This window comes from Empidonax traillii, unplaced genomic scaffold (assembly GCF_003031625.1).
Source record: "Empidonax traillii isolate 1590-97213 ecotype Southwest subspecies unplaced genomic scaffold, ASM303162v1 scaffold140:size1466565, whole genome shotgun sequence".
In the NCBI taxonomy this organism is placed as follows: Eukaryota; Metazoa; Chordata; class Aves; order Passeriformes; family Tyrannidae; genus Empidonax; species Empidonax traillii.
In genome coordinates, this window is record NW_020955333.1 from 830,852 (window position 1) to 852,947 (window position 22,096).

At 42.2% G+C, this 22,096-nt stretch overlaps 1 protein-coding gene across 5 annotated transcripts in view; it reads right to left on the reverse strand.

Annotated features, from left to right (window-relative positions):
- The window catches only part of PCYT1B (phosphate cytidylyltransferase 1, choline, beta), a 41,114-nt gene that overhangs the window by 14,233 nt on the left and 4,785 nt on the right, over positions 1 to 22,096 (reverse strand). For 2 of the 5 annotated variants that reach the window (XM_027884226.1, XM_027884225.1), the window contains exons 1-4: positions 18,019 to 18,165; positions 4,801 to 4,900; positions 3,739 to 3,855; positions 484 to 635 (exon numbers count right to left, since the gene is read on the reverse strand). In XM_027884226.1, the coding sequence (XP_027740027.1) occupies positions 484 to 635; positions 3,739 to 3,855; positions 4,801 to 4,900; positions 18,019 to 18,120 (471 nt within the window). In that variant the 5' untranslated portion in view covers positions 18,121 to 18,165. Of the gene's footprint in view, positions 1 to 483; positions 636 to 3,738; positions 3,856 to 4,800; positions 4,901 to 18,018; positions 18,167 to 22,096 lie in introns of those variants that run through there. The other 3 variants (XM_027884223.1, XM_027884222.1, XM_027884224.1) reach the window with 3 other exon arrangements.

Genomic DNA, 22,096 nt, shown 5'->3' on the forward strand with positions numbered 1-22,096 from the left:
TTGGCTTTCAAAACCATAGAGGCAGGATTATTGATTTTGGCTCCTTTTGTTAAGATTCATATATGTTGCAAGGCAATCAATAGCATGTAAAACACTCTATCCTGCCTTTTAGAGGACATATGATATTTTTACATATTGCACATCTTGCCATTAGTAAAAACCATGCCTTTAATTCAGGACTTCAGTCACTACATGACAAACTTTTCAGGTTTTTGATCTCCTTTTCTGAAAGTTGATTTGTGAATAACTCTTCAGTGTTATTTTATCCTTAAAAATCCCAGTACAAACCTCATCACAGAACACTGAGAAAAAAAAGTCAAGACAAATATAACATTTTCTGACAAGATGAAGGCAAGCAACGCTACATACTTAATTTCAGTGACTGGAATTAACTCAATTAAACTAATGGAATTTCACAGACTTGTTGTTTACTCTTGACTGTCAGTCTACAAAGGGGAATGAGAAATAAAGGGAGAAACGTACCTTATGTTTTTCAAGGAACTCAGGTGTCAGTGTCCAGGGTGCATCTCTGATGACCTCATCCACATAACGACAGTGTCTGAGGGCTTCATATCGCTCAGTTTCATTCATCACAGTGAAGCCTTTGAATTTATGAGTTAAATCATCGCTGCAAACTAAAATATGGAAATATCAGCAAAAGGGGTCCACACTCAGTAAAATCAGCATGACCACCTGTTGATTATTCCTAGATAATTCCATTAAGCACTTAATTATTGGCTCAGCAATTTTTGGTGTCCTCCAGGGCACCTAAGGCATATACTTCTGAGAGATCTCTCTGGAGCTGCAGCCAGAGGCCAAGGGAGGTATTGTAGGACATCTCAGGTGGTACCATATACACATTAAGGTACATCAATCCCACAGTAAGTGGAGATTTCATGGGCTGTGAAATTTTAGGAGTGATAGCCAATGCTATAAAACCAGTCAAGAAGTGCAGTGTGAGCAATCACAGAGTTCTTGCTAACTCCCTGTATCACAGGATGGCTGAGGCGGGAAGGCACCACTGAACATCACCTAATCCACCCCCCCTCCTCCCAGCAGAGTCAACTACAGCAGGTTATTCAGGCCATGTCCAGTAGTATCCAAAGATGCAGACCCCTGGGCCTCTCTGGGCCTCCTCTTCCCACTTTTTATTCTCATGTAAACAATGTTCTAAATGGCAAATTTGCCAACAAAGCTCAAAATCACAGTGCAACAGTTTCTCTACAAATAAACATGGATGGAAAACAAATCATGTCAAATTTTACAGAAATTTGTCTCCAAGTTTAGCTTTGAGTTCAGCAGGTTTCAAAGAAAGAAAACTAAGGCTTGTGCCATGTTTACATGGGAAATCGCCAAAGGAAGCCCCAAGGAAAGAACTGGGAGAAGCCATATGCTCTAGTAAAATAAGCAGAGTTAAAGGTCCAAAAATCCTGCACCTTTAACTATTGATTTTAAAATGAGGGGAAGTAACACTCATGTTATCAGAGAACTGTAAAAATTAGGTTTTATCTTTCTACCCACATAATGTAGTGTGAAACACAGTGACCTTCTCCACAACCGTAACTCTGTCCAATTTTACAGCTACAACAGTCACTTGACACCCCTCATGGAATAATGTGATACCCATTTATAGCTGGGTTGCCAGTGGTCGTCCTTCACCACAGGTCAAACCTGTGCCTTTGGATCTCACTTGTCTGTAAATGTACTTGACAAATGATAAATGCAACATTACTAGTGCTGCAGGGAAGCGTGAGAGCAGCCCTACAGCTGCTGCTTCTTTCTAATTTGAAAGCATCAACCTATCAGGCAAGGCATGGCAAAGATGCAGCCTTTTTTGAGATCTAAAATGGATGTTCTTGCTGTGATGGTCATTATGGGCCTTTAAAGTAGGAAAAATGTAAGAAGGCTCAGGTAGCCCTGGAGCTTGTGCAAAATTCAAAGCCAGATAACAACATACGTATGAATTTCAGCTTGTGAAATGCCACTCTATCCTATTATGTCATTTCTGATGACTGCTGACAAGAAATTTAATGGAGATCAAAGCATATTCAGTAGAAAGATCCCTTCCGAGACTGTATTTGTATTTATTTACAGCCTGTATGCCATCTCTAAACTATCCTCTCCTGAAAGAAAAGGTCTACTAAAATTATTGGAAAATAGTAATTTTTTTCTTGAATTCAGTAGAAAGGTTTGATTTTACTTTTTGATCACTGTTCATTTACAGTGCAGACACAGTATCTTTGTACTTCCTTTTGATTCTGTCATCCTGCTCTAACAACTGATTTCAGGAGGTATAAATGTCTATTTAAAAAAAAAGTGATCTTAGGTCCAAATAATTGTCTTCACAACAAGAAATAGAAGGGGTTGGTTGTGGTGCCCACAAAGATACATGACACTGGTGCTCTTGCAGCACAAATTGCATGTGGGTGTGGGAAGGTACCCCCTTTTTAAACATGCTAACACAGAATGCCTTGCAAGGAGAAGGTGCTGATGAGTGCTGGCTGCTTTGACCTTCAAGCACAAATAAGGGCAAAGCGAAGCTATTCCATGAATTTCAAAGGAGCCAGGCTTTTGCCCCAAAGCTCCTTCCCTTATCTGGGACACTCCCCAATCCTTTCAAAGCAACAACAAATGTTCATAACTTGTATTTTTTTTAAACCTGACAGTCTCGCACCTCCACTTTCTTCTTCTGCAACTTGTTTGGCTCAGCAGGAAAACAAGAGAGTTTTTAATGTTTTGTTCACAACAAAGGGATGTCTCCTTTACCTCCCAGGAAGCTCCATGGGAATTGCCACAATTCATAAACTTGAGTAAAACCAAAAAGTATGTTTATAAGGCGATCTTGTTTTGCTCTATGTTGGGTCCTTCCCCCCCTCCCTTTCAACTCATTTGGGACAAATATGCAAAATAATGCATCTTACAGTGCCTGAAGTTTTAATTCATGTTTGCTGTAAGCATTGGAGCAGCTGAATGAAGGTTGCTGTGAAGTGGTTCTACAAGGCATCACAACCCAAAAGGTGCAGGGAAACTGGAACCAAACCACAGATTTATATGAGGCTTCACGAGAGTGGAACTTGCACAGCCAACTGGGCAGGAAAGAGCCACTCTCCAGTGACTCCTCAGGCACATGCCAACGGCTGAACAGCTGTTAAACAGATGTACAGCAAGAAAATAAGATATTCATAATAAAAAAAAAAAGGTAAGAAAGTAACCTACCCAGCAACACCTGTGAGCTGAAAACTACGTTCAACTCAAGACCTACATTTGGGTCTTCAAGGACAATGGGCCAGACTTAGCTTCTCTGATGAAGCTGAAGGCTAAGTCTGGGCCTGGCAGGCAGGGGTCATGAGCTGTGCCTGGCTGGCGAAGGGACCAAGGGACCAGAAATAAATGAGCAGTTGTTCTCATTCACTCATCTTCATCTTTGAACAATTTTGAGCAAATAACTGAAAAAGGTAAATTATTCATATGGAGCTATTTTAAGCTCAGAGTCATGCAGGCACCTGCTTTGACTAGAATGGGAATAGTGCCTGTGCTGCTGAGGGCAGAATTTGACTTTTACTTTAATTGATGCAATTGTAAGATGTAATTCAAGGCAAATCACCTATAGAAAGCCCCCAGAGAGAAAGGAGCATTCAAGTCAGAGTGTAGAAACAGCTGGGGGTGCGAGCACAGCAAGAACTCCCCGATACTGAAGCATAGAAGCAAAGATCCAGTGCAATAAATAACTAATCTTACCTCCTACTAATAAGTAGCTATTTGGGAATAGAGTTTTGGCTTGCATAAGAGCTCTAGCATGGCCAGCGTGGAAGAGGTCAAATATCCCATCTGCATATACTCTGACAGGTCTGTCAACTGTGGAGAGAGAAAAACAACAGTCATTTTTCAGACTCCAAACAAGTTGCACTTAATTCTGTTGGAGGGGTTTTTGTTGCCAGATCAGCTGATTGTGGATATTTACCCCAACTCTGATGTTCAGAAGCAACATGGGTGAATTCACAGTGTTTTCTACTGCACATTACTCGTTCTTTGCACTCTCTGCTGTTTTCTCTCAGAGTAAGCCTATTTATTATCATCCATCATCCCCGTATTCTAATTTAGCAAAAATGTCATCTTTCTGCCTCATTTGGAGTTCCACCATATGTCTTGTTCTTTTCTCTCTGCCTTTCTAATCAGTTCTGCCTTATGGATTTTTTTTCCCCATCATCTCCCTTTTCCTCCCCTCATGCCTGTGCCTTGCTTTTTCCCACAGCTTACTGCTGTAAAAATGTATTGCTTACATCTTCTACGTTAACCTTTCACTTCCCTTTTTTCCATTTGGGATTTCATGTGAAATCATCCCACTTCCCCAGCCCAATCACTCATGTCCAGACAAAGAAACTGGCATGCTTTCTTTGCAAAGGGCAAAGGACCTTTAAGGCCACTGAAGGTCTGATGTGATCAACAGGAACATCAGTGAAAGAAGAGTTTTCCAGCATACACAGGCAGAGACAGTATGTAGCCACTACAGTACACAATTTTCAGGCTGGCTGGAGTGGGCTAGCAAGCCCTCTTTCCAACAAACATGCATTCGCCAAAACATCAGACTCTTAACTTGAAACATTTTCTCTTGTTTTCTCTAACAGGAAGTAACAGTCCTGTAGCTGCTGTTTACTTCTCTGTTACCTCATAGCACCAGATAGCAGGTTGGCCCTTTTGCTTTTGAGTGGAAAGCACAAGTGAGCATTAATTATGTTTGTAAGGAAGAACCTGTGCTTTGGGAGGGCCCAGAGTCCTGTGGAAGCAGCTCTCTCCACATACCTGGAGTTCCCAGGCGGGCTTGTGCAATGGTTAGTTTCTCATGGGGAGCTTGGCACTGACAGCTTGTTTCATCAGCAAATGGAGCAGGTGCTGTCAGGGTCTGGAAGGAGGAAAAACCACAAAGAAAGTAGATGTATTTTTTCCATCAAGTAGTTATAAAACAACTGTGGCAGGATGCTGAAACCAGGCTTAGTGCTGGTTTGGTCTCTGGGGATTTTTGTCTTTTGGTTACCCCTGAGCACGCATAATTCACACAAGGTAAAATGACGAGGAAAATAAAGCTTTCCAAATACGTCATGCAACTTAATTCTTTGTCTCTGTTAGAGAAGTTCAAGCATTTTTGAGGGGGGTGAAGGTACATAATTTTTCTGTTTGCAGAACAAAGTCAGGTTTGATGGTCTGAGCAGCTTAACCCTTGATTTGGTCTCAGCGACTCCAAAGGCCCAAGATGAAAAATGTATTCTGTTACCTGTAAATAATAGCTGGAAAAACTAATTACGCTTTAGAAAGCTGCAAATGAGCCACCTCTTAACAAGCACTTTCCTTGCACTGGCATTAGTACAGATAACTGGGAATACAGGTTATTTTGTTAAGGTTTTATAAAAAGGTCGTATAATTTTAAGGAGCCATTCAAAATAAAGACAAGAATGCAACCTTAAGTCCCACTTAACTAGAGCTGACTGAGCTGCAACTCCTTTTTGGTCTGACACATACTGTAATAGCACTAAAATACTCTGTGATCAGAGCACCACAAGGGTACTCACTCTGAAGAGCTTATAATCTAAAGATACATGAGACAGAGTGAAGATGTGTGAAGACTGACGTGGCATTATCTGTCAGAAAACTTGGTTACAGAAACTGTATTTTCTGCCCATGCCTATGTAGGAAGTTATCAGCCATCAGATCCTCAGATATTTATTATCTGCCATACGGTCTGATACGAAAAAAACACTTCTACAGCTTTTGGCTTGAAATCCTTACAAAATCATGGCTGAGTTTTGGTTTGCTTTGTTTTTGTGAGATGAAGTGGTGGCTGAGACACACGGAAGGAAATCTAGCACTTACTTTGCCTCCACCCTGATTTAACTGGGACCTCGTGGCCATGCAACTGTGACCTATCTGCGTTTTCAGTGACCGCTTGAGTGATGTACAGTTGTCACAGCAGTTTGAGCACCAATGGTTAATCTCTTTTTGCCTTTACACTTTTTTTTTTCAGATTTTTGATAGTGAATGCTCAATCACTGAGCATTTAGCATTCTTTAACATTCCTGAGACACTTGCAAGATGTCACGCCTAATTGCTGCTGATCTCAGGGCTCATTGCTTTGTTGCATGGAAAGCCCAGAGGACAGTAGCAAAACAGCAACAAAGACTTAGAGATTCATATCCAGTTCTTTCTGCTGATTTACTATTCATTTTGTATACTGAAAGCACTGCAATTTTATGTAGGTTTCTTATTTTTCCTTTCAATTTTTCTTCTTTTTCCCCCATAATCTCAAATGTTACAGGAAATCACCACTGTTAGCATCTTAGTGATGAAAATCAAAGCATCTCTGCACAGACGAAGTTAAAAACGGAGAAACTATGACCAAGTCCAAGTTTCTGTCTGGGTTTTGTGGATGGGAACTATTCATCAGGCCACCCACGCTGCACAGGGTAGAACATTACACGTAATCATACAGTGCCAGCTCCTTCCTTTATTTTCTAAATACTGTCTTTTTGCTTCTGGCTTTGCTATCACTGGGTGCTAATCTGTCTTTTTATCTCCAAGCAAGGTCAAGTTACATGGCAGCCCGTAAAGCCTCGTTCCTGCTGGGATAAAGAGGAAGGCAGTAATGTTAAAACAATAATGGCTATGGTCTGAGGCCTGCAACTGGTAATCAGCTCCTAGCTTGGCAGAGGTTGTTTCCTTGGAGGTTATTTGAAGAAAATAGGCCTGGTTTGCAGGAAGATATCTCTTTTTCCCCACAGGCAAACACAGTGGTGCTTTTCATCCAAGTAACCACCTTTGCAAGATTTTTCTTTTGGTCTTTGCTCAGTGGAGAACAATCTCTATTAGTTTCCCATCAGTTCAGCTTTTGTAAATGCTCATCATGAAAGCCCACTTTACAGATTGGGGCTTAGAACCCGACCAGTCAATATTCCCATTACTCTGTGACCTCTCAGTTACTGGATATGAAAACAAATCAAATGCAATAGATTTAAGTCAGCAATATCCTATCAAAGCCACATGGAGAAATGCATAAATGTCATGTGCTGACAGATCAAAGGAAATACAGCAATAGTTTCCCAATGAGTATTCAATACTATTTTACGTGGCCTAGAAAAATTATTGCTAAGCTTTACAAAAACATCTTACAAGTAACATGAGACCACTTGGTTTGTATGTAAGACCATAAAATAAAACATTTCAAGAAATTATTAGAAACCAGATATAATATATCAAACTTCTTTTAGTTTGTATATAATTACTCATATTTTTTCCAATTTCTTGTCAGTAATAACTAGAATCGTGAGACGAGAGCAAGTAATTTATATAGCAGTTTTTTAATTTTGGTTAATCCATTACAGTACTTTTAGAAGTTTGCTGTAGTTTTGACAATAATCAGATGGTTAGATGAAGATTTTGTGCAAATGTACTTCTGTCTTTCTCTGTCAGATTTTTCCCTTCATCTCTGCATTACTTATATTCTAGACATTTATATTTTGCAATTACTCAAGCAAGTGAAATTAACCCTCTGCTTTGGACCAAGGTAAGCTTCTGAGATCTGCATCATCCTGTAACAGGGTGGTCCATAGCCTAAGTGTGAATTCAGTGATGAATTATCTCATTTTGTTTTTCAGCACCTGCTTCCTTCTTGTATCATTTGCTGTTCCTGTAATGGAAGTTTCAACAAGTTCATCTGCAGTCACCTGTTCCCTGCCTCTCTTTTCTTCCCCAGAGTCACATTTTCCAGGCTGAACAGCTTTACCACATTTACTCATTCCTTCTGTGGAAGCCAGTCCACAACTTTGATTTTGTTGCCCTTCTCCATCAACTGGAAGGTCGTTTATACATTGTTCAAACCGATAACTTTTCCAGTTTCTAGAGCTTTAACAGAGAGGAATAGAGAATTATTTTATATGGTGCTCACACTTGTGGTTATCTTTGATGACATAAGCAGCACACGTGGTGTCAGCAGGGAGACCTTACTTTCATTTAAGCAGTCCAAATGTGTTGTAGTTTTAGTTAAATGGGAAAGGGTTTTGGTTAGTTTTTTCATACCATCATTTGGAGCATGGGGGACTTCTCTTTGAAGAAGATATACTTCCAGGTGTTGTTTTAACCTAGTGGGGAAGGGGTGGCTAGGTGATATTTTCTGCTATTGTTTTGTTTGGTTGGTTGGTTTTGGGTTTTTTTCCATTTTTTAGTAAAATTATTATTTTTCCTTCTTCATTCAGACTCCTTGTCATTTCTACTTTGTCAATATTTGAGGGGAGAGAAATAAAAGAAAGAAAAGGAGGGTTTATCTCTAATATTAGAGGTCTCACCTCCTGAATATACTGTTATTAAACCAAGACAAAATGCCACAACATTACTGCATTATTAATATGTGAGAGAAAGCTTATTACATATCATAGATGGAGAAATCCTTGGAATATTAGGCCTTATTAGTGATATTTACTTCAGGAGATGATAAAAACCTTGCAACATGAGTCATGTTTCATGAAAATGAAGACACTGCATTCAATACTAATTAAATTCACTTCCTAAAAGCAAAGGTACGCAAACCCATCCTATCCAGTAACCCTTACCTATCAGAAGCTGTTCATTCTATGAGAAGTTTAAATAGTGTCTTACTTGCTTTCTATGGAACTTGCAAAAGAACTGAATGATGTTCAGTAAACTTCAGGACATTAAAAGATGGAAGGCAGGTAACCAGGGGCTTCCCGGCAAGCACCTCACAGCTCCATGAGCACCCAGCAACGTCTTTGTAACCCACAGCTCTATTTAATGGGACAGCAGCCCAGAGGGGAGAGCACAGTGTTGTAGGCAGCCCTCAGCGGGTTCTGAAGCTGGGATACTTCACGAAGAAACCCTCCACGACAGCTAGAAGCAGCTTAATTTCAGGTCTATCTTGATGTTGCCTTTTTATTATCACTCTTCATAGTCTCTTAGGCTACTGTAGCCATTTAACTTAGCGCCTGGGCATCAGATAAACATTCACGTTTATGTTTCCAGTGGATTAAAAGGAAAATTGTCAATGACCTGCAGGAGTCCTACCACTGAAATAACAGGTCAAAAGCACAAACACCTCCAAACCCTCTCTTTTGTTTACAGCCCGCTGAGGTTTTGTTTGCTTGTCCTCTGTATGTTTGGTTGTTGGATTGGGTTTTTCACACAGCTGCAAGGAAGACAGAAACATTTTTTTTTAAATGGGCAAATGTAGACTCATCCATGTCATAGTAACTCTGCCTGCAGTGTGACTGCAGGAAACACAACGAATGGAAGGAGATGCTCTTTTTTTTATTCACAGAGCTACACCACCTCCCTCACCCCACAACACAGACAAAACCGCTGTCGTCTTGGCAAAGAGAAAAGTTACATTGTCATCCAAGATTTTGCCATCGACAAAGGTCTATGGAATTTCAGATCTTGAACCAGTAGAGTTACACAGGCAACACTTGGAAGAGCTGGCTGAGCCTGTACTTATGAAAGAATTAAGCTGGCAGGGAAATTCTGCGGGAAGTCTGATGCTGTAATCGCCTTTTGTCTCAGAGGCAGTATTTAAAAGAGATAAGTGATTTCACTGGAACAAATCACATGGATAAGATCTACTCATATGAGGGACGATTATTCTGGGAAGCTGCTCCTGATGCTGGGAAGCAATAATTACAGAGCAGGAAACACTGACATGAGTTTTAAGGAACATTTAAGACAAAAACTCTAACAAAACTATTGAAAGATAACTAAAAATATGTACCAAGTTTCTAAGGTATGAACGCTCTTTGCAAGTGGAAAGACCATGTTAAGGAGTACCAAGGTCTTCTCCAACAGGTTTAGGAAGTGAACACTGTCAAAAATGAAAACCATCTTGTCTCATGTATTATCTTCAGCAATCTTGACCCAAACAGGTAAATTTATGAGCAATTAAGTTCCAATTGAATGTTACTGGTGGTTGTCCCCAGGTAAACTTTTCACAAACCACTCTAATGTTAACATAGGTATGATGGAAACTCTAGCCTGTTCTCCCACAGTTCTGCTGAATCAGGGCAACTGAAAACAGGGCAAACTAACCTAATAAGAACAATAACTTCAAAATAAGCACTCTGTTTGTAAACATTCCAAATTATCTTATTATCAGTTGCTCTTTTTGGGCTTTATCTTCTATCAAATACACTTTGCTCATTATTAGTATTAGGTCAGTATTGAGTACAAGATTGCAATTACAAATCGAAGATATTGCAGAAGAATAGCAGCTTCTACTGCCTTTTCAAGAAGCACAATGATGTATATATGTAGAGATTCATAGATTATGAAAGTAGAACAACTATTATATAATCTAGTCTAATATTTCCAAAAGGCCAAAGAATTTCGTGACAAAATTCCTGCATGACAGCCATGACTTCTGACTGAACTGGAACACATTATTTAGAAAACAAAATCCATCCTAGAGGTAGGACAGGGCCCAAGTTAAGCAGAGTTCAAGCGAAAGAACTGACGATGGAGTACCTCAATGTCCATAAGCACCAGCTGGAAATGTGAAATGTGACCCTTGGCAACTTATCCACCTGCACCCACTTCCCTGGCACAGCTGGAAGGAGCGCTGGGTGCCAGTGACTCAGGTAGGACTCGCTGAAAGGGCGAACTGCAACTAAAGCCCTGTGCAGCCTGTGATCCTGGATGGCTAGAGGCTTAGCCAAGCTGTGTCCCAGCACTGAGGAGGGATATGCAGCATTTCAGGCTGAAGAAGCTCCTTCAGCAGGGCACTGGTTGCCAGCCTGCAGACACCATCACCTGAGAGAACCCACCTGGCCGTGGTGCATTGGCAGTTCAAAGCTGAATGGCAAGTGCTTGCTGGCCCATGAGTAATGCTGAGGGTTGGCCACGGTCAACAGATCAAAAATGAGTAACTACTGTTCTAATGCCACTCTGAGTTCTGTTGATCGTTCCAGAAACTGGAGACAACGTCAGTTCCTATGTTTTGAATGTCTGTAACATATTGCTTTTTTGCTTGTATATTATTGCATAGAATCATAGAACCATCAAGATTGAAAGAGACCTTTAAGACCATTCAGTCCAACCACCAACCCAGTACTATCACTGTAACCCCTAAATCACTGAACTGAATCACCCAGCACCAGATCCAGATGTTTCCTGAACACCTCCAGGAGTGCTGACTCCACCACCTCCCTGAGCACCTATTCCAATGCCTGACCATCCTAACAGTGAAAATTCTTTTTCTATTACCTAATCTGAATTTCCCCTGTCTCAGCTGAAGGCCATTTCCTCTAGTCCTCTGACTGCAGGCACTGCAGAAGGGACAGGCTCCCATCTCACTTCAACCTCCTTTCAGGGAGTTGTAGAGAACAATGAGGCCCCTCCTGAGCCTCCTCTTTTCCAGGCTAAACAAACCCAGCTCCCTCAGCTGTTCCTCACAGGACACGTTTTCTAGACCCTTCATGACCCTTGCTGCCCTTCTCTGGACATGCTCCAGCACCTCCATGTCTTTCTTGTAGTGATGGGCCCAGAACTAAACCTGGTACTTGTGCGGCCTCACCAGTGCCAAGTGCAGGGGGATGATCACTGCCCTGGTCCTGCTGGCCACACTACTGGCACAGGCCAGGATGCCATTGGCCTTCTTGGCCGTCTGGGCACACTGCTGGCTCATGTTTAGCCAGCTGTCAACAAGCACCCCCACGTCCCTTTCTGCTGAATAGCTCTTGAACCACTCCTCCCCAAGCGTGTGGGGCTGCTGTGACCCAAGTGCAGGACCCAGCATTTTGCCTTGTTGAACCTCCTGCAGTTCTGCTCACCCCATCAGTCAAGCCTGTACAGGTCTCCCTGCAGAGCCTTCCTACCCTCAAGCAGATCAACACTCCCAACGCAATTTCGCATTGTCTGCAAATGTACTGAAGATACATACGTCATGTACAGCTAAAAGGACCCAACTCCAGCTTTTACACAGGACAGGGTTAATCTGCTGAAAGTAGATGAGTAATACAGCTAAACTACTGGGTGAATTTGGCCCAGTATTCAAACTCTACTTGTGCTTCTATATAAAGATACCTTACATCTATCAATTATTTCATGTCAGATTTAGGAGAGCATTTGTATAAACAGTTACTCAAAAATTATGTTGAAGCAAAAAAAAACCCATTTTCCTCCTGCACAGGAGACACGTACTCTGCAGTTCCCCATCTAGTACACAGAAACACCCTGGGAAGATCCATTTTCCCACAGGGAGTGCACTGGGCTTCTCTATCAGATCCCTGATTCATCTAGTGCCTTTCTCAAGAGTTTTTCACCCTATACTGCCTCTTTATATGTCTGCAAGAAAGGAAAGCAGATTAAATGGAAACAAAGGTAAGAGGATGCAGTGGGGTAGACAGTTCTGGCTGTATCAAGTGTTTGTACATGATCGTGGATGTGTGGGTACACACTGCACGTATTCTTACCTGTGTAGTTACACAGGTAGTTAGTTACCTGTAGGCTCCTAATTCTGTCTTCTGCTTCACATCCATGCCTGTGCTGAGTTCTTTTTACATTTTATACACATTATAACACTATTTATGTTCTTGAAGAGGGAGCAGAATCTATTTACAACAGTTTTCCATTCCCTTTCAAAGATGTGATACAAACCTTTCTAGCAATGACAACATCACAGTTTAAGAAACTGGTAATATTTTCCTACTAAAAACTGTTTCTTTAATAGCATTGTGTAAATGCATTTGCAAGCAAGGAATGCAAGACCTAGAACGTACTGTTTTTTCCCTGGGTTTATGTGTCATTTGTTACTCCTGAAAAAATATCTGTAATTCTGTATATCTGACAAATATGTATTGCAACATGTTTTTGCAGAGACTATGGCATTCCAGAACATATACCAACTGCATGTCCTCTGATGTAATGAAGGGAAATCTGAGCAGATTTTTCATATCTATAGGCAATTTATTTTTTTTTAAGTGCAGCAAAAATTGCTACATGTCCCCAAGCACAACTCCCTTTGGCATATTTTTATGGCTTTGTGATTTTATGCAGGAGCGAACATTTATGAAAATGAAAATTTATCCAGCGCAAAACCCAAACTTGTAAAGGACCAAAAAAATATTTAGTGAAATACAGTCATTTTGGGTTCCTTAAATGTAAGGCTATTTATATATTTATTTATGCTTAATTGAAGTAAACAGATGGCAGACCCCCTAAGTCATAACATCACGTGAGAGAGAAACAGATGCATGGACACTTTTTAACCACAATACCCCCCTCCTCCCCCCATTCATCATTGGCTCCTATGATTAAAATTGCATATACCTTTCAGCAATATAGGAAAGATGACTTTGAAGATCTGTGAAAGCTCATGGAAATAAAATACTGAAATGATTCTAGAGATTGCATCAGACCCTCTTAAAACAGTTTGCAAATAGAGTAAGGCATCCAGGGATGAAAATACAGGAATCTAAGGCATGCATACTTTTCTTGCAATTATTTCAGATTTTAAGAGTTCATTATTTAACATTAGCAACAAGGAAATTGTCTAAAGGAGTCTAGTGATTCCTTAAACCATTACACAGCTCCAGTCAGCGAAAACACTAAAATGTTCTCCTCTACCTTTCAATAACATAAAAAACTGTTTTCCAAATGTACTTGAATAATTAAAAAAAAATAATTAATGTACTCCCATTTCTTCTTAAAAAAAAAAAAAACCAAGAAAATAAACAAAATGGCTAAAGCAGCTGACACCTAAAATTATGTGAGAGTCGTCATCTTCATTTGTACCTGAGACTCATTTTCCACAGTATTGTAGATTCAGTGGCCCCAAGATATTTGATACCTAATTCTTATTGAACTATAAAAGTCTGTAGCCTCTGAATCTCACAACACTGCACAAGTAAATCTCAGCTTTGGAGCAGGCACTGGGATTGCCAGGGTGAACCTCAAAGGCCCTGACACTTGCAGTGCCTTGGCAGAACATGTCTTATCTGCCATATGGATGGGTCTAAGTCTCCAGCTAGTCTGTCCTTGCAACGATGATGAAAAAAACCCTCCAAAGAAATAGTTGGGTAGTTCCACACAGGGTCCCAATGCCATTTCCTACACAGGAAATGAGATCTGGCCACAGTTCCAGCTGCCTGGAATAGGCATCCAAGGGTAGCATGGATGTCACATAACCTTGATCTCAGGAACAGCCCAGTATTCCGGGGATTGCGCTGCCTAGGACAGAGCAGACACAGCAGAAAGCACCTGCCTGCTTCTTTGTCATCCTAAAGATAGATTCACTTTAAATTCAGGAAAACTGCTGTGTAATTGCTGCCTGGCCTTTTATCCACCAACGTCCCCACATGCATAAGCCAAAACAACCACCTACCTGTCTACTCTCTCCTCTCTCCCGTAGTTCACCCTGGCTAATTCAGGTGGTTTTCTGCTTACCTGGTTTTAAAGTAGGTACTGTCATGGAAATAAATGTTTCTTTCATTGCCTTGCATTCCCTTAACTGACCTGACTCTGAGAACTTCAGCCAGTTTTGAAAATAAGACCCTGGTTCTCAGGGTCTTTCCCAGGTGCTTCCACTGAAGCCAGTGTTGTATGAGAGAGTCAGGAATCACAAGAAGCTCTCAGTGTGTTCAAGGGAAAGGTGAGATCAAGCAGTAGGTTCTGAAGTTTGTTTTCAATCAAGTTTCAATGTGTATTCAGTTTTGCTTTATCTGCAGCACTGTCCTTACAAATTGTCATTGTTTCCTTTTATGGAAGATACCTGGAACTGTCTTCCTGAACAAAGTGGGTTGAAATGTCTGTTTCTTTCAAGGCAAAGATTGGCAATTTTCGAGGTACACACCGATCCTGCAAGGAGCTGCCACATGCGGGACCAAAGTCAAACTCTTGATCCCAAGGGACATAAATAAATTATAAAAAAATAAGTAGATAATTTTTAAAGGTTTTGTATTTTCTCTTTGGTATTTCCTCCTAAGGTACCTCTTAGTTAAATTAAGAGCTTGTCTTGATACTCAGGGACCTTTTTAGTACTGATGGACGCAGGCAAAGCCTAAGGCCAGCATTCCCAGGCTGAGATCCACAGCCCAGCTCTGTAGCTTCCTGAAGGTTATCCAAGGGCAATTTCCATACCTTAAATGTGTGGCACGATATGATCAGCAGTCATGTTTATCTCATTTAAAACAGTGACCAAACCATGGGTATTCCAGGCTTATAAATATGAATGGGACAGCAGTAGATGAGAAAGTGGCCTAATCCAGCAGTTTGGTCCAGACAAGAGAGGGATAAATGCAAACCAACACAAACCAGCACTGGACAGATGCTGTTTATGAGGATTTTTTTTCTTGACTACAAAACTGTTAAAATCACCAGTATGGACAAAACCCATAACTGATTAGTTTGTTTAGCTGTTGTGCACTGAGACAAAGGTCCATGTGCCACTCAGAGAAACATCTTCCTGGCATCAAGATACATGGAAGTTGATAATATAAAGAAGGTAAAAATTAAGTCAGACACAGACTAGGGGAATTGACTGAAGCACAGATGTTCATTAATGCTCCAGCTGGTTAAGAAAACCCAAAGAGTGTCTTGGGAAAAAATTAATGGCAATTTATATCACAACAGTACTAGGCACTGGAAAACATCAGGTTTCAATACACATTGAAACTTATCTGAGAACTGCCCTCAGTGTCCCGTTTTCCCCATCTTTGATGGATACCCCTTTGAAGGGTTTTCTTTAGTCCTAATGTGACGCTTTCTGTCAAGCTAGCAGACTCCATACCCTACAATCAGAAGATCTAATGGCAAATATTCAGTTTTAAGGCTTTAAATAAATAATTCCTGTTTTAATGAAAAGGATGGCAACTGTTTCAGAATAGAACTAACCCCCTTTCCACCTTCTAAAATTTTATGTGATTCTGAAGCTACATTTCTCAAGAAAAGTTTCTTCCTAAAACTTAGCTTCTATTAAGAACCTGAAAACCCAGATAATTAATTTTAGAGACATCTAAGAACCAATGGACAGCATTAAAAAGTAATCTGTAAATATCGTAGACTTTACTCGTCATCAGTTATATATTCTGAGATACCAAAGCCATCCTGAGGTACCATCATGAGGTCCAAGATAATAAAATAATACTAAAATGTTAACTGAGACATCCCCTTTCCTTTACATTAATGAAGCATGTGAGGAGGTTACTGGCCCACCACTGCATATGGTGCCTTCAAAGAATGGGATCAGACAAAGTACTGAAGATCTTAAAAATTTGTCAGGAACTAGATATCCATGTTATCAGATCACCTGTCAAGGGGTGATCTTTAACTCTTAACACTTTAACTCTTCAGGACACCAACCCTCAGTTCTTCTCCCTTATGACATACCTTGACTACACTTGCTTGCCTCACTCCTTTTGCCCTAATGAGGTCGGTGTACTGCATTTATCCTTCACCAGACAACTTTTTTTTCAGCCTGAAGTTAACAGAGATCTGATGACTGGCAAGATATCACTTTGTAAGGACATACTTCCCACAAATCTTTATTCAAAATGTCTCCACTGTCCGTTACTGGTACTCAGGAAGATCTAAAACATCATAATGAATTCCTGTTCTATTCGTGTACTCTGGCTGTCACCTTAATTTCCACAGAAATTATACTGGAATGCTAGATACTGTAAATACTGGCATCATGTTGTCAGTTCTTTCTTTAAAATCTTTTAAAATGTCAGACTACACAGAGTAATATATTCAAACAGGTTGCTATATCTGAGCTTTTGACAGAGAAATCTTAGACAGCCTGTATGAACACACTGCAGTAACTACACCTGAGCTAACTTTCCCTATTAAAACACTCCAAAAGCCTTCCATGAAAAAAATTAGCAGTCTTCTTCAAAGCTGAATCTAATTATAACATAAGCAAGGAGAAAACATTAATTTAGGTCAGCTCCAATGACTGTTGCTATTTCTTGTCATATCAGAACAATGTCTCAACTATAGTGTTGAATTTAATTACTGAAGTTTGATGTCTAAATATGTTTTAATTAGGACTGTGACTGAAATCTGGTGTTAAATGATCTAATTTCCAGTACTAAACTGTTGCTTCCATCATGCATTTTCACACCTTGACACTGCCTCTGCAACTCTGCATGTGCACTTATGTATTATTATTGTTAACTTTCTACCACCCTGGGGAAAGGAGTGAGCTTTCCTGATGGGAATAATAAAAGGTTTAACTAAGGAACAAAGAAACATTCCAATTATTTTAAAAGAGCACACACAAAAAAGAACAGCTCTCAGAACCTGAACTTTTGGCGTGAGCAGCCTTGCAAAATTGCCCGCACGGTCTGAGGGAGCCTTTAACCAAAGAGCATCACAGGAGTTTATTTAATAAACTCCCACTCTCCCGGCCCTGCCTCTTCCTCCCGTCACCCCAAAACCGCGGCTCTCCTAGACTCTCTTCCTCACACATCCAGAATCGAACGGGAAACTCCTCTGAACGGAAAACCCACCTCTGAAGTTCAGAAAAGTGGGATTTGGCATTCCTGGGCGAACCAGTCGAGAGTCGGGAGCCGGGCGGTGCCCGGGGAATGCCATTCCCGGCGGGATGCGCCCAGGAGAGGCCGGGACCAGCCATCGCTCCTCGCCGCCGGCTCCTCGGAGCGCGGGCCGCTCCTCAGCATTCATCGCTGAAGACAAGCAGCTCTGGGGACCGTACCACGGCTCTAGCACCGCACGGCTCCCGCCGCTCCCGCCGCACACACGCGGCACCACGCCGGTGCCCGGACGCGCCCGACCCGCCGGGAGCGCGGGGGATCCAGGCTTTTAACGGGCGGACCGGGAACCCCGCCCGGCTGTCGCTGTCACCGCACCGCACAAGCCCCCGCCAGGCACAGCCCACCCGGGCCGCCCGCGCGCCCTTCCCCCGCCGCGCCGCACAGAAGGACCGGCCGCCCCCTCCCTCGGGCCCGGCCCCGCGGCCCCGCGGCGGCCGGGGTGGCTCGGGCGGGCGGGCGGCGGCCGGGGCCCACTCACCAGGCGCGGCTGCGGGCAGGTGTGCTCCAGCTCCTCCATGGCCTCGCAGGGGGATCCCGGGGCGCCGGCTCCTGACTCAGCACCGGCCGCGCGCACTGGCATGGCCGCCGCCCCGGCCCGCCCGGCGCGGGGGGTCTCCCCGGGAGCCGCCCGGGGGCTCGGCCGCGCGCGTCGCCACGGCAACCGCCCAGCCCCGCCCCCGCCCGCGAGCTGCGGGCGGGGCTCGCTTATTTGCATGCGGCCCCCTGATTGGCTGCTGCGCCGCCGCGCCACCAAGCGCCGGCCTCGCGGGACGGCCCCGCCCCCAGAGCCCTCAGAAGCCGGAGTGGGTCGGGTGGAAACGTAGATCCCAGAGAGCGTGGGGCAGGATTCCGTCCGGATGGTGCCTGGATATCGCCAGTGAGGGAGACTCCACACCCTCTCTGGGCAGTCTGTTCTAGTGCACAGTCACCTGCACGGCAAAGAAGTTCTTCCTCATGTTCAGGTGGAACTTCCTGTACATCAGTTTCTGCCCGTTTCTCTTGTCCTATTGCTCGGCACCACCGAGAAGAGCACGACCACATCCTCTTGGCACCCTCCCTTCAGTTACTTATAGATATTGACGAGGTCCCCTATCAGTTATCTCTTCTCGAGGCTGAATAGGCCCAGCTCCCTCAGTCTTTCCTCGTAAGAGAGATGCTCCAGTCCCTTCATCATCTTTGTCACTCCCCGCTGGACCCGCTCCAGGAGCTCCGTGTTCTCTTGTTCTGAGTAGCCCAGAACTGGACACAACACTCAGATACGCCTCAGTGGGGCGGAGTAGAGGGGCAGGATCACCTCCCTCGATCTGCTGTCAGGGCTTTTCCTAACACATCTCAGGATTCCGTTGGCCTTCGGGGCCACATGGACACACAAGGGCTCAGCCCCGGAACCGTGTCCTTGCCCTCAGCCCACCGAAGCCGTGCGGGCTGAGGTGAAATTACCAGCCTTAGAATCACCATAGAATCATAGAATCAGCTGGCTTGGAAAGGACCTCCGAGATCATCAAGTCCAACCCTTGATCCTTCTTACTCTTAAACAGCATGAGAATACGACCAAGATAATATAAAGCCAAAACCTTCTAGATCAGAGGCTCCATTGGCCATCGTTAACCTTGATAGATTCAGTAATGGGGATTCCAGTAGTACTGAGCTGCAGCGGGCACTCTGAGTGTTGTTTTTAAAAATCAGAGGACGCAAGCATCTAAGTTACAAGAGAATTGTGCCTTAGGGTCTTTCCCTAGGACTTAAGAGCTTAATTTCAAATGTCTTTTGCAAATCTTCAAAGTAGACCAAGTGCAATACAAAAAGAAATGTAATAAAGTATGTGAAAGGGAAAAGGGTAGGTAGGTGAATAAGAGGAGATAAGAAAGTAAGTAGAAAGAAAAGACAATGTGAAAAGAAAGAATGAGACAGCAGTCAAGAATAAAGGAAAATTTATGTCAAAAGAAGTGACTGAGCAAGGAAAACAGGGACCCAAACTAAGTGAATCTCACACCTCAATCTTTTCCCTATAAGTAAGTTCCTTTACCAGTGATTTTGCAAGGAATATTCACACATTATGGAAAGGATACTCAAGGGGAATGATTAAACCATGATTAATGCAGCAATCAGCCTGAAATTTGTAGCTCATTTTCTTAGGAAAAGTATTTGCAGGAGTGTTATGCTGTTAGAAAAATATTTGGACAGCAGACATGAGCAGTGTTAGGACTGGAGCAGCCAGTCAGAGGTAGCAGGCAGCCCTTTTATAAACCCAGCCACATATGCCAGCTCTTCAGAGACTGGTGCTGGTGTGCTGAAGGATTAGAGTCAGGTTTGGAAGTATCCAGGGTCAGGGTCCAACCCTCTCCAACCAGGCGGGTGCATGGCAATAGAGATGAAAGGAAAATGGACTCTTGCAGCTGGATGATTGCCAGTAAACTGGAAATGTAAATTCCCTTGCCTTCTATTTCTTTTGAGTACAAAAGGGTGAATTTCATCTTTGCTTTCATGCTGAGAGTTTGCTATTGACTCTAGCTGCATTTCGATTCCATCTACATGTGAGAATGATGTTTCCATTGCAATAGTGTTATCACCTGTCTAAGCTGGGCCAGAATTTCAGAGTGGAAGGGGAATGTTTTTCATGCTGATTGTTTCATTTCCACCTCTGGGAAGTACTTTACAGATTTGTTCTTCTATTTGAAGAGCATGATAGAGAAATGTGTACCTCATTAAGAGAGAGAGAAAAGTTGAAATAATGGTAGGGGGAAGGTGGTAGGGTCTGTCATGTCTGTCCAGATGGAATTTGGCTGATGATCTTGACTATCGTAACTATCTTGAATAAGTTATCCTTACCTGCACCTTCTACTAGCTGTTGGGGCAAAAAGAGCTTTCAAAAGGCTGGAGTGTGTCTTCTTTACTCTCTAAAATAAATAAATACAAATTAGATTTGATTGGAAAGACTCAGCAGATGGTCTTCTGTGAATCCTTACAAGTCAGCCAGCTTTCAAAAGAACAGTGGAGCAAGAGTCATGGGTGGGAAGGTTCACGCATCTAATTTCTTTTCTGAAACGAGTATTCTGTGCCAGACTGAACATGGTTTCCTGGCACCCTCCTGCCATTTCTTCACAAGTAACAGGACACACAGTCACTGCCTTTAATGACTGAATTCTTGGCAACAGCTGCTTGGGTAGAAGAGACATCTGATGCATAAAAGTCCTGTCCCAGGGTGTATAAATTGACATTACATGCAAACAAAGCAGGAAACCGTGATCTCAATCTTCCTAACACTCATTTCAAGGTTTGAATTGAATTGACAGCAAACAGGGAAAAATCTCAGCTGCTAGCAAGGTTTCATCTGATACATGGTGAGCGATGTTTCTCTGCAGAATTTCAGTTCTCAAACTGGAACAATTATTTCTCAAAGCACAAACAATATTAAAAAATTATGTTTAGGTGTTCCATTTAAACGCTCTCCTTTCTCAAAATGAAAGTTTGATCCCTCTCTGAGCTTTGTGGGCAGCTGAACATTGTAGAGGCAAATACTGTGTGTAGATTCTTCTCTATTTTCAAGCCCTAACATTTAAATATCTCCCTCCCTTTTTTTTCCTCTATTTATTTCATATTTTAAAAATCTTTTAGTGGAGCATTGATCACTGCCCACAACTGTAACTAAACAAATTTCAGTTTCTTGTAGAGACCAACACCTATAGAACCTCTCTGACACTTTTACTATATTACACGATAAACTGACTCTAGCAGAGTAGCTCTGAACATGAATTAATGTGTCCACTTCCCTCCAATGTTTTTTTCCCCCCTATATTGCATAGATTAAGATAAGCAAGAAGCTTACTTCATCAAATTTACTATATCCATGTTCATAGCTGAACATCGTATAATAAGTGTCCTCTAATTGCATGGTTATATTAAGGCAAAATCTCTAGAAGTAGCAATCTATACTTGGAAATGGCGAACAAAACCTTTAAAGAGCTCAAACTGCTCGAGCAGGGAAATAATATGCATTTCACAACTACCTAACAAGGAGTGCTCTCTGCTCCTTCTGATGGCCAAGCAGTGACACAGCCTGAGATCTGCAGCAGAGGACAAAGATATATTGAAGCCTCTTGCTACAAGGTATTTTGCCTTAGTTGCTCACAGATGTTCAGTGATCTTACTACTACGGAAAAGTCTGTAAATACTGAATGGGCTAAATCTGTAAAAGCTGTCCAGGCTAAGGACTTTGCTTTTTTAAAGCCAAGATATTCTGTCCTTTGTGAAACCAAGGACTGGAAAACATAGCAGCCCTTGGAGAGTATCATCAAGTGTCTGAAATGCCTCAGTGGATCCCAAGCACCAGTTAGCATCAGTTAGCACAGAAGAAGATGTATGTAAAATGGTCTTCACCTGAGAGAAGCTGAAAAGTCGTCTTCTATAACGGAGTCACAATGAAGAGAAACAGACCCTCATGTAATATCTGTTCAAAAATCATCAGGAAACTGTGGAAAACCAGAGACTGGTATGGTTTAAATAGTGTTTGACTTCAAAGCCAAACATTTGAAGAAAACATAATAGAATAAATTATT